The sequence below is a fragment of the Oncorhynchus masou genome, chromosome 32, assembly GCF_036934945.1.
Source record: "Oncorhynchus masou masou isolate Uvic2021 chromosome 32, UVic_Omas_1.1, whole genome shotgun sequence".
NCBI lineage: Eukaryota > Metazoa > Chordata > Actinopteri > Salmoniformes > Salmonidae > Oncorhynchus > Oncorhynchus masou.
This window is the reverse complement of record NC_088243.1, coordinates 65,333,795-65,352,271: the sequence shown is the minus strand read 5'-3', so window position 1 is coordinate 65,352,271 and position 18,477 is coordinate 65,333,795. Positions and strand designations below refer to the sequence as shown.

Here is an 18,477-nt window from a genome sequence, read left to right as displayed (position 1 = left end):
TTCTTTTTGATTTCATAGTCAAAGATACTACATAATGAGTTAGTAATGCGTGATAAAAATATCACTCCCCCCTCCGTTTGCTGCTACATCAAGAAATAGGTGAAAATGTCCCCATAAAGTTACATTGTCTTAGGCCATTTTATCATTATCCAAACTTTGGTAAATCATTCATGGATATTTTTGTTCCATTTACACCCATATGGAGGACATCAAATTAGCAAACAACCAAGGAAAAGAGTGGTGATTTGCATGATGGGGGAGACATGTATTTCTAAAGAATCGCATCTAGCCATCAGGAGTCACTGTGGGTGGCAGCATGGGAGAATGACGATGAGAACCTGTCACGATGAAGCTTGGGGATGGTCACATATGCTATGGCTCAACTTCCACTGATCATCGTCTCTTACCAAAGGGGAGAGCCAGATGGGGAGGCAGCCACTGAGTGACAGTGTGCATCGGTAATCATATCCATGTAAACACAAGCCTTTTCTTAAAGCAAGCTAATTAAAAAATATATTTTCATAGTACTTAATAAGGCCCGTATCACATGTATTGAAATAAAAAAATATATATATGTTTCTGTGTACATCAATACATTTTAAGTTTCTCATACATACTGAACAAAAATATACAGTGGGGAGAACAAGTATTTGATACACTGCCGGCTTTGCAGGTTTTCCTACTTACAAAGCATGTAGAGGTCTGTAATTTGTATTATAGGTACACTTCAACTGTGAGAGACGGAATCTAAAACAAAAATCCAGAAAATCACATTGTATGATTTTTAAGTAATTAATTTGCATTTTATTGCATGACATAAGTATTTGATCACCTACCAACCAGTAAGAATTCCAGCTCTCACAGACCTGTTAGTTTTTTTAAAGACTCCCCCCTGTTCTCCACTTATTACCTGTATTGACTGCACCTGTTTGAACTCGTTAGCTGTATAAAATACACCTGTCCCCACACTCAATCAAACAGACTACAACCTCTCCACAATGGCCAAGACCAGAGAGGAGGAATAAGGAGAAAGGAAGGAGGAAGAAGAAGGATGAGTACAACCCCAAGATTACCATACCAACCGTGAAGCATGGAGGTGGAAACATCATTCTTTGGGGGTGCTTTTCTGCAAAGGGGACAGGACAACTGCACCGTATTGAGGGGAGGATGGATGGGGCCATGTATCGCAAGATCTTGGCCAACAACCTCCTTCCCTCAGTAAGAGCATTGAAGATGGGTCGTGGCTGGGTCTTCCAGCATGACAACGACCCGAAACACAAAGCCAGGGCAACTAAGGAGTGGCTCCGTAAGAAGCATCTCAAGGTCCTAGAGTGGCCTAGCCAGTCTCCAGACCTGAACCCAATAGAAAATCTTTGGAGAGAGCTGAAAGTCCATATTGCCCAGCGACAGCCCTGAAACCTGAAGGATCTGGAGGTCTGTATGGAGGAGTGGGCCAAAATCCCTGCTGCAGTGTGTGCAACCTGGTCAAGAACTACAGGAAATGTATGATCTCTGGAATTGCAAACAAATGTTTCTGTACCAAATATTAAGTTCTGCTTTTCTGATTTATCAAATACTTGTCATGCAATAAAATGCAAATGAATTACTTCAAAATCATACAATGTGATTTTCTGGATTCCGTCTCTCACAGGTGAAGTGTACCTATTATAAAAATTACAGACCTCTACATGCTTTGTAAGTAGGAAAACCTGCAAAATCGTCAGTGTATCAAATACTTGTTCTCCCCACTGTAAATGCAATAATTTCAACGATTTTACTGAGTTACAATTCATATAAAGTAATCAGTCAAATTAAATAAATTCAATAGGCCCTAATGGATTTTACATGACTGGGAAGGGGCGCAGCCATGGGAGGGCATAGGCCCACCCATTTGGGAGTCAGGCCCACCCACTGGGGTGCCATGCCCAGCCAATCAGAAAGAGGTTTTTCTCCACAAAAGGGATATATTACAGAAATAAATACTCATCAGCTGGTCTCAGACAATCCTGCAGCTGAAGAAGCCGGATGTGGAGGTCCTGGGCTGGCGTGGTTACACGTGGTCTGCGGTTGTGAGGCTGGTTGGATGTACTGCCAAGTTCTCTCTAAAATGACGTTGGAGGCGGCTTATGGTAGAGAAATGAACATCCAATTTCACGCTTCCTCAACTTGAGACATCTCTGGCATTGTGTTGTGTGACAAAACTGTACATTTTAGAGTAGCCTTTTATTGTCCCCAGCACAAGGTGAAAATGTGTAATGATCATGCTGTTTAATCAGCTTCTTGATGTGCCACACCTCGCAAAGGAGAAATGCTCACTAACAGGGATGTAAACAAATTTGTGCACAGAATTTGAGAGAAATAAGCTTTTTGTGCTGTTGGAACATTTCTGGGATCTTTTATTTCAGTTCATGAAACATAGGACCAACACCTATTTATATTAATATTTTTGTTTAGTATACAAACGTACGCAAACTTTTCCAAAACATGTTAATTGTTTAAACGCCTTTACAGAATTACCAAAAACAAGGAATGCTTCCACCTGATTGTGTTTAGAGCAGGACTGTCAGAGTTAATCAGTTAACTCAAGTTCACCTTTTGAAATTTTTGTGCACTTTTATTTTATTGTGATTAATCAAATTGTCTGCAAGCACTCAAAATACATAATCTAATCTTAATCATAAGCTAAAAACAAAAATGTGATGTCAAAACAAGTTGACATTGAGGTTAAAGAAAGTGTGCTCTATCAATTTACCAGATATTGCTAACCGTTACACTGGACAAATTCAAGATGTCAATATTCTTGTATTTCTTTTTGTATACATTAAAAAAATAATTCATCTTAAATGTTAATTTCCTATTTAGGGGCCTTTCATTATAATTTAATTGGTTTATCAAGGCATATCAAGGTAATTCGCTTATAAATCAACTTCTGTTAGGCCAAATCGTTTCACAACAGTTCTGGCCCTATTCCCCTATTTTTCATGAATAGGCTGTTCATAGCATGTGAAATTGTTAAATGAATTCTACAATGTACTATTTTTCATATTATTTACTATAGCAGTGCATACTAGTGCATTATGATAGATAATAATAATAAGTACAAAACAATGCTGAACATCTGATCTTTCTAGCAGTATAAGGAATTACTGGGTACCGTTCATGACCCTCTCATGGAGGTATGCTTTATACGGCCTTCCACTTAACATTACATTACAGTTCAATTTGAGCAAAATCTGAATTTGCGATTAATTGTGATTAATTAATGCAAATCCTGTGATTTAACTTGATTTAAAAACTAAAAATGTTTACAGCCCAAGTTTATATATACAGTGCCTTGCGAAAGTATTCGGCCCCCTTGAACTTTGCGGCCTTTTGCCACATTTCAGGCTTCAAACATAAAGATATAAAACTGTATTTTTTTTGTGAAGAATCAACAACAAGTGGGACACAATCATGAAGTGGAACGACATTTATTGGATATTTCAAACCTTTTTAACATATCAAAAACTGAAAAATTGGGCGTGCAAATGGCTGAGCTCAAATGTGCTGGTTGATAAAATACCTGTATTTTTGGGAAAGATGTTTGAAAAGGGTATTTTGTTCTTAAATTATATTGTAAATTGGAATGGCAGAGTGATGTTCTTCATTGTACGGGAAGGTCTGCTCAATCCAAGAGTACAACCAATTGATTACAGCATCACCCCAAAAATGGAGGATGCAGGTTGCAGAGGAGGTAGTAGGGAACTGGTCTGTCTGCCCAATTTTAAGGATCAAAACTGGCGGAGGAATAAAAAATAGAATAAATCGGGAAAGTATACCAGTTTCATTTGAGGACCAGGATGTTGACAAGTGTGCCATACAGATTGCAAAATAGTTGGGAGGAGATTGTTGATGTACTGATTCCATGGTACAGGGTGTATGAGTTGATATATAAAACAACGCAAGATTCAAGACTTTGTGCTTTTCAGCTAAAATAATTATATAGAATTCTTGCCACCAACAAAATGCTGAATATTTGGGACATAAAATCATCGAAGCTCTGCAGATTTTGTTGTGAGGATACAGAATCAATAGACCATTTATTTTGGTATTGCCCTCAGGTAGCCTGTTTCTGGTCTCAGGTTCAGGAATGGCTGAAAATGCATAGCATATAAACATATACAGTTGGCATTGCTGTTATGATTTTAGTTGTCCTTGATGTCCTTTGTTTTTATTATATTTTTTGTGCTTTTTTGCTGTTTTCTTCTGTCTTTTTCTTTTTTCTCTTTAGTTCATTCTCTTTCTTGGTTGTTAGTGCATTGTGGGATTCTTGGGGTTGGGGAATGGAATTTATTGTATTTTTTATTTTTCTTCTGGGGGACAGTGGGAGGGGTCTCGGATGGTTGAGGGACAGCTATTGGGGAACTGCCGGGGGGATCTTGGGAGGGTTCGGGTTCACAGTTTTTGGCCTGGTGGGAGATCTGTCAACGTGCCCTTGAGCAGGGCATTGACCCTGGACGCTTCTTTGTGTTGCTCTGAATGGGAGTCTGTTGTAAGACTGGTATGGTGTAGTTGTTGTTCGGCTTCACTACAATATACTTGCATGTTTTGGATATTCAATTAACATTTTTTTTTTGCAACATTAAAATATTGTCCCATTTACATTGTTACATTTATTGACAGTCCCTAACTTGCCCCAGAGATAGGCTATCCAATGTCAAACCAACTTTGCCACAGTCACACACCAGCTGGCTGAAGCTAATTGGCAAAATAAGTTGGCAAGCACTAGCTACCCTAGGCGACTTCAAGACACAAGACCTGGTTAGATTGTTTCAAGTTATCTGGAAGGGTGAGGGACTGCAACTGTGTACTGTTTTGGCAGAGTGAAAGTACAAACCCTTTCCACGTTCAAACACACACGAGACATTCACATCAAAGCACACCTCCAAGACCCAGGCGCATTTCCTAATGAGGAGAATTGAAACCGAGGCTACATCAGGAAGTTCAGCCCTCCTTTCATAGAGAAGCTGTGGAGTGAAACCAAAAGACCAAATGTGTAATGAATTAATTGAAAACTTTACTCAGGTATTCTATGTCTTTAGCTTGCAGCCATGGAAAAAAATGACAATTAGAGCTTTGTAGAAATTAGAAGATGTTTGTGTAGGAATGCCGGGTGGAGTTCTATTTACACCTGCAAACTGTATGTCCCTAAACAATACATACTGTTCAGTATGTGCTATCTTAATTCGATGAGCAGGAAAATAATCCTGCAGCAACAGGATAAATCAAGTCTGGCATTTTAAAGTAGAAATTACGTTCCATAAGTACACAATGTTGAGAGAATTTCATCCATCGTCTTTAATGCATTGACATTTCCAGATGAACCATGGTGCGGAGTCTTTAAAACACCTAAAATAATCTGCACAGCACATTAGTCATTCTGCCCCCATATCCAATCTGATGAGTAAAACTGTTTGGTAAACAGAGCAATCGTGGCAAGATCCCTGCTTTTGGCCCTGAAGTCATGTAACTGTAGCAAACACTGAGCATCGCATCGCATCCACACACTAATCTCTACATTTCTATAGGAACTTCAACCATTACAGAGGCTCGACTGTAGTCTTCTTTTCACCTGTCTGTATGAATTACATATAGTTTGACAGATCACAACATGGAAAACAAATAAAAAGAATTACAGTAAACTTGGATTCCCATGAGATATCACAGTGGAACATCTAATTAAATCGATATGACTCATCGGACCAAGTTCTCAAATGATGTGATATAAACCTTTTTAGAATGATATTGGATTAGATTAGCTAGAGGTGATGACAGAGAGGAGAGCCACATTATATCACATTTTACATAACACACTCTGGCTGATTGTGTTCCATACCATTATATGGGGATGCGGCGTTATAAGAAGACATCTTTTATGCTTTTTGCTCATATAAACACAATTTAATGGTGATTTGTTAGACAAACTTAATAGCAAAACAATTGAAATGGTTCTCTATGTCACCAATTTTGGTAATGTATAAGTTGTCATACAGTACACATGAAAATGTACACTTCAATAGTTCATAATATATTAAAAACTCTTGAGACAAAATCTAACCTTTGAAGAATGAGTAAAGTGAATAACAAACATGACATGAAGATGAAGATGGTTGTTAAGGGATTTTTTTATCAATGACTAATTATGTATACATTTCAATCAGGACTGACTAATCAGAATACTATTATGTTACTGTATAGATGTATGAATTTTCTTTTAATCCTAGTACTGAATATAATGTGTGTAAATATAATCAAGAATTAGAACAATGACTCTCTGTTCCTTGGTAGAAATGAATGAACTTATCGTCAGACTGGCTAGAATGCTTATCTACACAGGAAGACCTTGGCTCGGTCATAAATTATATTAAATTGGTGTGGGATGATGTGGGAAGGCTTGTGATATTGCCTTTGTACCAGGGTGAAGAAGAGACGGGACAGTTCGAAAACTAATGACGTCATTTTCAGTTTATAACCTGTGGTAAACTGTATCATGTTCAGTACTCTCGAGAATAAACGCTGCTTGATTTTGAGACTGGTCTCTGTCCATTTTATGCAAATAAGAGTCTTACAAATTCTTAGAAGTGGACAGAGTGTTTAATTTAATTAGAGACTCTGGGTTCCAGTCCAGGCTCTGCTGTGACCGGGAGGCACATGGGGAGGCGCACAATTGGCCCAGCATCGTCCGGGTTAGGGAAGATTTAGCCGGCAGGAATGTCCTTGTCTCATCGCGCACTAGCGGAAGCCAGCTGCACCAATGTGTCGGAGGAAACACCTGTCGACCGTGTCAGTGTGCACTGCGCCCGGCTTCCGGGTTGGATGGGCATTGTGTCCAGAAGCAGTGCAGCTTGGTTGGGTTGTGTTTCGGAGGACGCACGGCTCTCGACCCTCACCTCTGCCGAGTCCGTACGGGAGTTGCAGCGTTGAGACAAGACTGTAACTACTACCAATTGAGGTGAAATATATATATAATTTAAATCTGTAAAGATTTGATAAACACATTCATACATACATACTAAGTACCCTTAGTATGAGCTGACAGGAAAACCTCAGGGCACTACAGTACATAACCATTAAAACACGAAGTTAATGATGAGCAGATTGGTAGAAAATGAACATATTTAACACAAACATATATAGATAGATGATAACTTTATATAAAGGTAAACAAATGTATTAATAGAGTGTACATACTGGTCCAATTTTACTTTGAAGCACATGTGGGTGTTTGGTCCATGATCAACCTGTGAAATATGGCTAAATTGATCTGAGGATTTAGAAGAAGGCAGCACCATTGTAGTCATCAAACAATGCATTGCATTGATTCCACTTCATACAAAGCAGGGGTTGGAACTGGTTCAGGGAACAACAAAACAGTTAGAGGAAAAGAAACAGAACCGGGAACGATAGTAATCTATAATGTTCCATTATTTAAAATAACCATTAAAATAACCATTACTTTAAAAGCATGGGAACGGTAAAAAAATCTAATTTTACGTTCAAAGTATTTTTTACAGTCCTACAAAAAAACTTTAGCAACAGACTGTAAAAGACTGTAAAAATCGCCAGAAACATGTTGCAAAAAACGGCAGCAACAGGCCGTACAAAAACGGCAGCAACAGGCCGTACAAAAACGGCAGCAACAGGCCGTACAAAAACGGCAGCAACAGGCCGTACAAAAACGGCAGCAACAGGCCGTACAAAAACGGCAGCAACAGGCCGTACAAAAACGGCAGCAACAGGCCGTAAAAAACGGCAGCAACAGGCAGTAAAAAACGGCAGCAACAGGCCGTACAAAAACGGCAGCAACAGGCCGTAAAAAACGGCAGCAACAGGCAGTAAAAAACGGCAGCAACAGGCAGTAAAAAACGGCAGCAACAGGCAGTAAAAAACGGCAGCAACAGGCCGTAAAAAACGGCAGCAACAGGCCGTAAAAAACGGCAGCAACAGGCCGTAAAAAACGGCATCAACAGGCAGTAAAAAACGGCAGCAACAGGCCGTAAAAAACGGCAGCAACAGGCCGTAAAAAACGGCAGCAACAGGCAGTAAAAAACGGCAGCAACAGGCAGTAAAAAACGGCAGCAACAGGCAGTAAAAAACGGCAGCAACAGGCAGTAAAAAACGGCAGCAACAGGCCGTAAAAAAAAGCCAGCAACAGCGAGGGACACAGACCCCCTCAAAAACTAGTAGAGACACTACTGAGTGTTTGCCACCCCAGTTTATTTGAAACAGGTAATAAAGTTCTCTCTACAGTCCAATATGTATTTCATATACAGTGTATTGTATTGGGGGCTATGTAGGGGGAGAGTAAAAAGCCAGCTACAGTCTGTACGACATAGTCCCCCTCCAAAACAAACCATATTTGTTTAGTAGAGACCCTACTGAGAATTTTCCACTCCACTTTAGCTGAGACAGGTAGTCAAGTTTTTCTCTACAGTCCAATATGTGTATTGCACTGCTGTTAATGGAATTGGAGGTAGGGTCCAGCAGCACTAAGTACAGTGCATTCAGAAAGTATTCAGACCCCTTCACTTTTTCCACAATTTGTAACTTTACAGCCTTATTCTAAAATTGATTCAAGAATTTTTTCCCTCATCAATCTACACTCAATACACCATAATGACAAAGCAAAAACATGTTTAGATTTTCTTTTGCAAATATATAAAAATAAAAGACAGATCACATTTACATAAGAATTCATACCCTTTACTCAGTACTTTGTTGAAGCACCTTTGGCAGCGATTAAAGCCGCAAGTCCTTTTGGGTATGACGCTACAATCTTGGCACACCTGTATTTGGGGAGTTTCTCCCATTCTTTGCAGAAGCTCTCAAGCTCTGTCAGGTTGATGGTGAGCGTCGCTGCACCGCTATTTTCAGGTCTCTACGGAGATGTTAGATTGGGTTCAAGTCCGGGCTCTGGCTGGGCCACTCAAGGTCATTCCGAGACTTGTCCCAAATACCACTCCTGCGTTGTCTTGGCTGTGTGCTTAGGGTTGTTGTCCTGTTGGAAGGTGAATATTTTTCCCAGTCTGAGGTCCTGAGCGCTCTGGAGCAGGTTTTCATCAAGGATCTCTGTACTTTGCTCTGTTCATCTTGCCCTCAATCCTGACTAGTCTCCCAGCCATGCTTCACCGTAGGGATGGTGCCAGGTTTCCTCCAGACGTGATGCTTAGCATTCAGGCCAAAGTGTTCAATCTTGGTTTCATCAGACCAGAGAATCTTGTTTCTCATGGTCTGAGAGTCTTTAGGTGCCTTATGGCAAACTCAAAGTGTGATGTCATGTGCCTTTTACTGAGGAGTGCCTTCCGTCTGGCCACTCTACCATAAAGTCCTGATTGGTAGAGTGCTGCAGAGAGAGTTGTCCTTCTGGAAGGTTCTCCCATCTCCACAGAGGAACTCTGGAGCTCTGTCAGAGGGACCCTCAGGTACTTGGTCACCTCCCTGACCAAGGCCCTTCTCCCCCGAATGCTTAGTTTGGCCGGAAGGCCAGCTTTAGGAAGAGTCTTGGTGGTTCCAAACTCCTTCCATTTAAGAATAATGGATGCCACTGTGTTTTTGGACCTTCAAAGCTACAGAAATTTTTGGTACCCTTCTCCAGATCTGTACCTCAACACAATACTGTCTCGGAGCTCTACAGACAATTCCTTTGACCCATTTGCTCTGACATGAACTGTAAACTGTGGGACCTTACATAGACAGGTGTGTGCCTTTCCAAATTATGTCCAATCAATTGATTTGACAACAGGTGGACTCCAATCAAGTTTTAGAAACATCTCAAGGATGATCAATGGAAACAGGATGCAACTGATCTCAATTTCGAGGCTCATTGCAAAGGGTCTGAATAATTATGTAAATAAGGTTTCTGTTTTTTATTTGCAATAAATTTGCCTGTTTTCACTTTGTCATTATGGGTATTGTGTGTAGATTGAAGAGGAATAAATGTATTTAATCCATTTTAGAATAGGGCTGTAACGTAACAAAATGTGGAAAAAGTGAAGGGGTCTTAATGCTTTCCGAATGCACTGTATTAAAGCATTTGCCCACACAAGACCACATTTATTTTTTACAGACTATTGGGTAATGACATTAACGTATTTATATACATGTTATTAAAATTGCATTTATTTTAAATGTACAGTACCAGTCAAAAGTTTGGACACCTACTCATTCAAGGTTGTATTTATTTTAAACATCAAAACTATGAATTAACTCACATGGAATCATGCAGTAACCAAAAAAAGTGTTAAACAAATACATTTTAGATTTTAGATTCCTCGAAGTAGCCACCCTTTGCCTTGATGACAGCATTGCACAGTTTTGACATTCTCTCAACAAGCTTCACCTGCAATCCTTTTCCAATAGTCTTGAAGGAGTTTCCACATATGCTGAGCACTGGTTGGCCGCTTTTCCTTTACTCTGCGGTCCAACTCATCCCAAACCATCTTAATTGTGTTGAGGTCGGGTGATTATGGAGGCCAGGTCAGCTGATGCAGCACTCCATCACTCTCCTTGGTCAAATAGCCCTTACACAGCCTGGAGGTGTGTTGGGTCATTGTCCTGTTGATAAACAAATGTTAGTCCCACTAAGCGCAAACCAGATGGGATTGTGTATCGCTACAGAATGCTGTGGTAGCCATGCTGGTTAAGTGTGCCTTGAATTCTAAATAAATCACAGACAGTGTCACCAGCAAAGCAACCCCACACCTCCTCCATGCTTCACGGTGGGAAGCACAGATGCAGAGATCCTCCGTTCACATATTTTGCGTCTCACAAAGACTTGGCGGTTGGAACCAAAAATCTCACATTTGGACTCATCAGACCAAATGACATATTTCCACCGGTCTAATGTCCATTGCTCATGTTTCTTGGCCCAAGCAAGTCTCTTCTTATTACTGGTGTCCTTTATAGTGGTTTCTTTGCAGCAAATCGACCATGAAGACCTGATTCACGCAGTCTCCTCTAAACAGTTGATGTTGAGATGTGTCTGTTACTTGAACTCTGTTAAGCATTTATTTGGGCTGCAATTTCTGAGGCTGGTAACTCTAATGAATGTATCCTCTGCAGCAGCGGTAACTCTGGGTCTTCCTTTCCTGTGGCGAACCTCATGATAACCAGTTTCATCATTGCACTTGATGGTTTTTGCAACTGCACTTGAAGAAACGTTCAAAGTTCCGGATTAACTGACCTTCATGTCCTATATTAATTATGGACTGTCGTTTCCTTTTCTTATTTGAGCTGTTCTTGACATAATAATTTGGACTTGGTCTTTTACTAAATAGGGCCAACTTCTGTATACCCACCCTACCTTGTCACAACACAACTGATTGGCTCAAACGCATTAAGAAGGAAAGAAATTCCACAAATTCACTTTTAACAAGGCACACCTGTTAATTGAAATTCATTCCAGGTGACTACCTCAAGAAGATGGTTGAGAGAATGTCAAGAGTGTACAAAGTTGTCATCAATGAAAAGGTTGGCTACTTTGAAGAATATAACATTTGTTTAACACTTTTTGTAAAGTTACTATATGATTCCATATGTTATTTCATAGTTTTGATGTCTTCACTATTATTCTACAATGCAGAAAATAGTCTAAATAATGAAAAACGCGAGTAGGTTTGTCCAAACTTTTGACTGTTACTGTACATTATTTTCAACATAGCAGTATTTGTGTAAACTTTCATAATAATCCTGTTATAAATAACAAACACATTTACAGAAAATACATCAAATGATCAATGTATTTTTTCCTATGGTTGCAATGCTGTAAAACGCTGCACTATTCCCAAAGTTTAGCATGTCTTTGCAGGGCGACTTTTTATAGAATTTGTTTTTAAATAGTTTTGTCTTCAGCATAATGATTTGTTGCTCGCAGAATGGAATTTTGGCTCCAACCCCTGATTCAAAAGCAGTTCACCTATATATTTTTCCTGACAAAAGAAGTTACAGAAGCTTATCAAGTTAGCATTCAGTTCTAGGTGCTAAATACGGGGCGGCAGGTGGCCTAGTAGTTAGAGCATTGGGCCAGTAACCGAAAGGTTGCTAGATCGAATCCCTGAGCTGACAAGGTAAAAATCTGTTGTTCTGAGTTTTGATAACTCTTGCTAGTGATTGAGTAGCGTGTAAATGTGTGTGTGTAACGCATTGTCATGCTCTGGCACATAATATCGCCTTACCCAATACATGTATATCAAAGAAGAAAGGTTACCAAATAAACCGCGCAGCAGATTATCATGCTGCAGTATTTCCCATGGTCTTACTTTTGCACAGTACAGTGCTGTTTTGTGTGAGGAAGATGGCACCTGCCTTCGACGTAGTATGTATAAACATTTAAAAAATATATAATAATCAACTTGAAACATTATTACACAGTATGGTTTGTTTTGCTTATGTTGATATTTTGTTTAACAATAATAAGTTACATTGCAATACAACAAAAGCATAAAAAAAATTACTCTTTTTTTGCATTGGCTTGTATAGAAAAAGATAACTTCATACCATAAATGAGAAATCCCTGGTTAATGAGAAACATTAAATTGTTAGCCCACAAAAAAAGTTAACTTAAGAAATAAATTTTTTAAACTATAAAAAAAAACGTTTTGACTTAAATCTCTCGATTCTGCAAATAAACATCTCAAGGTTCCTTTCGTAGACTTTTCAAACATGTAAACATCACTGGTCAATAAAACCATAAGATAAAATAAATGTATTGTTCAATGATTTACATAACCAAACACACAAGTCATGACTATAAATACATCTATATTTACAAAAGCAGTTGTTTCCAAAAGCACTGCAGAATGTGGTGTAGAAAAAACAGGACAGATGGGGAGAGAAAGCAATCCAGGGCTTGTCTGTCTTGTACCAACAAACCAAGAGTTAGCAGATACTGGTCATATTTGGTAAGTATTTTAGTTCCGTAATTCAGATGTATTACAATGCAGGAGGGAGAGACCTCTAGGTTGAGGGCACCATATCCTTTATATACGGTTCTCTGTTTAGGTACGTGGCCCAGTAAACTAAATTGAAGCTGCTAAACAGGACAGGGAACATAATCCTTGAAATCCTATCGATTTTGCTCACACTGTTGAAAGTCTTCTTCGGGTCCGTTTTGCCACCCACCTTGCCAACTGCCATGTTGGGGTCAACAGCGCCGCCCTTGGCGATGGTGGACAACCCAGAGTCCTTGGTGATGTTGGGCGCATAGTTGGCCACCGCCACGGCATACGCGTTGTTCTTCTTCATGGTGGAGGCCTTCTCTTTTTTCTGTGGAAGGAGCCAAAGTTAGTAGCTAGCAGTCGTCAGACGAACCTGCCACTTATCGGCCAGCATGTGTTCCAGACAGTCCTGGATGATGAATGCACCCAGGGAGGGGGGGGGGGTCTTAATAATAATGAATGGGATCTGGGATAGGATAGTGCATCAATCTAAATGCAGAGAAGTGGTAACATGAAGGTTAGCCGGGCCTCCAATATGCTGTCAGGCACCACACTGTCAACACAAATTACTGTCACAGCTCACTCTGATGTCATTCATTCACTTGGCTATTTACAAGTTAAACATGTTTGCGAGGTCAGAATGAGTATTTTATGCACTGCTCAAAAAAATGAAGGGAACACTAAAATAACCCATCCTAGATCTGAATGAATGAAATAGTCTTATTAAATACTTTTTTTCTTTACATAGTTGAATGTGCTGACAACAAAATCACACAAAAATGATCAATGGAAATCAAATTTATCAACCCATGGAGGTCTGGATTTGGAGTCACACTCAAAATTAAAGTGGAAAACCACACTACAGGCTGATCCAACTTTGATGTAATGTCCTTAAAACAAGTCAAAATGAGGCTCAGTAGTGTGTGTGGCCTCCACGTGCCTGTATGACCTCCCTACAACGCCTGGGCATGTTCCTGATGAGGTGGCGGATGGTCTCCTGAGGGATCTCCTCCCAGACCTGGACTAAAGCATCCGCCAACTCCTGGACAGTCTGTGGTGCAACGTGGCATTGGTGGATGGAGCGAGACATGATGTTCCAGATGTGCTCAATTGGATTCAGGTCTGGGGAACGGGCGGGCCAGTCCATAGCATCAATGCCTTCCTCTTGCAGGAACTGCTGACACACTCCAGCCACATGAGGTCTAGCATTGTCTTGCATTAGGAGGAATCCAGGACAACCGCACCAGCATATGGTCTCACAAGGGGTCTGATCTCATCTCGGTACCTAATGGCAGTCAGGCTACCTCTGGCAAGCACATGGAGGGCTGTGCGTCCCCCCAAAGAAATGCCACCCAACACCATGACTGACCCACCGCCAAACCGGTCATGCTGGAGGATGTTGCAGGCAGCAGAACGTTCTCCACGGCGTCTCCAGACTGTCACATGTGCTCAGTGTGAACCGGCTTTCATCTGTGAAGAGCACAGGGCGCCAGTGGCGAATTTGCCAATCTTGGTGTTCTCTGGCAAATGTCAAACGTCCTGCACGGTGTTGGCCTGTAAGCACAACGCCCACCTGTGGATGTCGGGCCCTCATACCACCCTCATGGAGTCTGTTTCTGACTGTTTAAGCAGACACATTTGTGGCCTGCTGGAGGTCATTTTGTAGGGCACTGGCAGTGCTCCTCCTGCTCCTCCTTGCACAAAGGCAGAGGTAGCGGTCCTGCTGCTGGGTTGTTGCCCTCCTACGGCCTCCTCCACGTCTCCTGATGTACTGGCTTGTCTCCTGGTAGCGCCTCCATGCTCTGGACACTACGCTGACAGACAAAGCAAACCTTCTTGCCACAGCTTGCATTGATGTTCCATCCTGGATGAGCTGCACTACCTGAGCCACTTGTGTGGGTTGTGGACTCCGTCTCATGTTACCACTAGAGTCAAAGCACCGCTCTGGTGGGTTTGCACAACCAAAGAATTTCTGCACAAACTGTCAGTAACCTTCTCAGGGAAACTCATCTGTGTGCTCGTCGACCTCATCAGGGTCTTGACCTGACTGCAGTTTGACATCGTAACCGACTTCAGGAGGCAAATGCTCACCTTTGAAGTTCCCTGGCACACTGGAGAAGTGTGCTCTTCATGGATGTATCTTGGTTTCAACTGTAGCGTGCAGATAGCAGACAGTGTGTATGGCGTTGTGTAAGCGAGTGGTTTGCTGATGTCAACGTTGTGAACAGTGCCCATGGTGATGGTATGGTATGGGCAGGCATAAGTTATGGACAACAAACAAAATTGCACTTTATCGATTTGAATGCACAGATACCGTGACGAGATCCTTAGGCCAATTGTTGTGCCATTCGTCTGCCGCCATCACCTCATGTTTCAGAATGATAATGCACGGCCCCATGTCAAAATAATCTGTATACAATTCCTGGAAGCTGAAAATGTCCCAGGTCTTCCATGGCCTTCATATTCACCAGACATGTCACCCATTGAGCATGTTTTGGATGCTCTGTATCGAAGTGTACGACAGCGTGTTCCAGTTCCCGTCAATATCCAGCTACTTCACGACAGCGTGTTCCAGTTCCCGCCAATATCCAGCTACTTCACGACAGCGTGTTCCAGTTCCCGCCAATATCCAGCTACTTCGCACAGCCATTGAAGAGGAGTGGGACAACATTCCACAGGCCACAATCAACAGTCTGATAAACTCTATGTGAAGGAGATGTGTTGTGCTGCATGAGGCAAATGGTGGTCACACCAGATATTGACTGTTTTTTTGAACCACGACCCTAACTTGTTTTTGTTTTATGCATCTGTTGGTCACAGATACCTATCTGTATTCCCAGTCATGTGAAATCCATAACATTTATTACAATTGAATGATTTCCTTATATGAACTGTAACTCAGTTTTGTAACTAATTGTACAAAATTGTAGATCTGCACCAGGCTGGGAAGACTGAATTTGCAATAGGTAAGCAGCTTGGTTTGAAGAAATCAACTGTTGGAGCAAATATTAGGAAATGGAAGACATACAAGACCACTGATAATCTCCCTCGATCTGGGGCTCCACGCAAGATCTCACCCCGTGGGGTCAAAAAGATCACAAGAACGGTGAGCAAAAATCCCAGAACCACACGGGGGGACCTAGTGAATGACCTACAGAGAGCTGGGACCAAAGTAACAAGCCTACCATCAGTAACACACTACACCGCCAGGGACTCAAATCCTGCAGTGCCAGACGTGTCCCCCTGCTTAAGCCAGTACATGTCCAGGGCCATCTGAAGTTTGCTAGAGAGCATTTGGATGATCCAGAAGAAGATTGGGAGAATGTCATATGGTCAGATGAAACCAAAATATAACTTTTTGGTAAAAACTCAACTCGTCGTGTTTGGAGGACAAAGAATGCTGAGTTGCATCCAAAGAACACCATACCTACTGTGAAGCATGGGGGTGGAAACATCATGCTTTGGGGCTGTTTTTCTGCAAAGGGACCAGGACGACTGATCCGTGTAAACTTTACACTGTAAAGGAAAGAATGAATGGGGCCATGTATCGTGAGATTCTGAGTGAAAACCTCCTTCCATCAGCAAGGGCATTGAAGATGAAACGTGCCTGGGTCTTTCAGCATGACAATGATCCCAAACACACCACCCTGGTAACGAATGAGTGGCTTTGTAAGAAGCATTTCAAGGTCCTGAAGTGGCCTAGCCAGTCTCCAGATCTCAACCCCATAGAAAATCTTTGGAGGGAGTTGAAAGTCCGTGTTGCCCAGCAACAGCCCCAAAACATCACTGCTCTAGAGGAGATCATCATGGAGGAAAGGGCCAAAATACCAGCAACAGTGTGTGAAAATGTTGTGAAGACTTACAGAAAACGTTTGACCTCTGTCATTGCCAACAAAGGGTAACTAACAAAGTATTGAGATAAACTTTTGTTATTGACCAAATACTTATTTTCCACCATAATTTGCAAATAAATTCATTAAAAATGCTACAATGTGATTTTCTGGATATTTTTTTCTCATTTTGTCTGTCATGGTTGAAGTGTACCTACGATGAAAATTACAGGCTTCTCTCATCTTTTCAAGTGGGAGAACTTGCACAATTGGTGGCTGACTAAATACTTTTTTGCCCCACTGTATATGCTTTTTTGAAAATAAACAAATACATTCTGAAGGATGGGTTGAAACTAAGCACCAACCTTTCCACCTCAGCTTTTATGTTTTTTTGTTGTTGTTGTCACGAACTGATTAACAAGGTGCAAAGTGTCTTTTCCCCATCAAAGTCTGATTCACTTCAAACATATCTTCCCACACAGAAAGAGCTCTTATCACTCTATGGCTCTTTCACAGTTTGCCTCTCCTTTTTGTTATTTTTTTTTCATCTCAACCCATTTATCCTGGCTATGTGATTGTGATTGTGATTGTGGAGGCCAGGTCATCTGATGCAGCACTCCATTACCTTCCTTCTTGGTCAAATACCCCTTACACAGCCTGGAGGTGTGTTGGGTCATTGTCCTGTTAAAAAACAAATGATAGCCCCACTAAATGCAATCCAGATAGGATGGCGTATTGCTGCAGAATGCTGTGGTAGCCATGCTGGTTAAGTTTGCCTTGAATTCTAAATAAATCACAAACAGTGTCATCTGCAAGGCAACCCCACACCATCACACCGCCTTCTCCATGGTGGGAACCACACATGCAGAGTAGGTGAACGGATGATCTACGCGTCTCACAAAGACATGGAAGTTGAAATAAAATGTCTAAAATTTGGACTCATCAGATCCAAAGGACAGATTTCCACCAGTCTAATGTCCATTGCTTGTGTTTCTTGGCCCAAGCAAGTCTCTTCTTATTGGTGTCCTTTATCAAATCAAAGTTTATTTGTCATGTGCGCCGAATACAACAGGTGTAAACCTTGCAGTGAAATGCTTACTTACAGGCTCTAACCAATGGTGCGGAGAAAAAAAAGTGTGTGTGTGTGTAAGTAAAGAAATAAAACAACAGTAAAAAACATTTGAAAATAAGAGTAGCAAGGCTATATACAGGCACCTGTTATTCAGGCTTATTGAGGTAGTATGTACATCTAGGTATGGTTAAAGTAATTATGCATATATGATGAACAGAGAGTAGCAGTAGTGTAAAAAGAGGGGTTGGCGGGTGGTGGGACACAATGCAGATAGCCCGGTTAGCCAATGTGCGGGAGCACTGGTTGGTCAGGCCAATTGAGGTAGTATGTACATGAATGCATCGTTAAAGTAGTGGTTTCTTTGCAGCAATTCGACCATGAAGGCCTGATTCACGCAGTCTCCTCTGAGGAGCTGATGTTGAGATGTGTCTGTTACTTGAACTCTGTGAAGCATTTATTTGGGCTGCAGTTTCTGAGGCTGGTAACTCTAATGAACTTATCCTCTGCAGCAGAGGTAACTCTGGGTCTTCCATTCCTGTGGCGGTCCTCATGAGAGCCAGTTTCATCATAGCGCTTGCTGGTTTTTGGGACTGCACTTCAA

General features: G+C 41.2%; 1 protein-coding gene across 1 annotated transcript in view; it reads right to left on the bottom strand.

Annotated features, from left to right (window-relative positions):
• Window positions 1–12,433: 12,433 nt before the first annotated feature.
• LOC135527076 (gamma-aminobutyric acid receptor subunit alpha-2-like) overlaps window positions 12,434–18,477 on the bottom strand; it is a 58,778-nt gene continuing 52,734 nt past the window's right edge. The window contains exon 9 of the mRNA XM_064955726.1: window positions 12,434–13,302. Within this exon, the coding sequence (XP_064811798.1) occupies window positions 12,994–13,302 (309 nt within the window). The 3' untranslated portion in view covers window positions 12,434–12,993. The remainder of the gene's footprint in view (window positions 13,303–18,477) is intronic.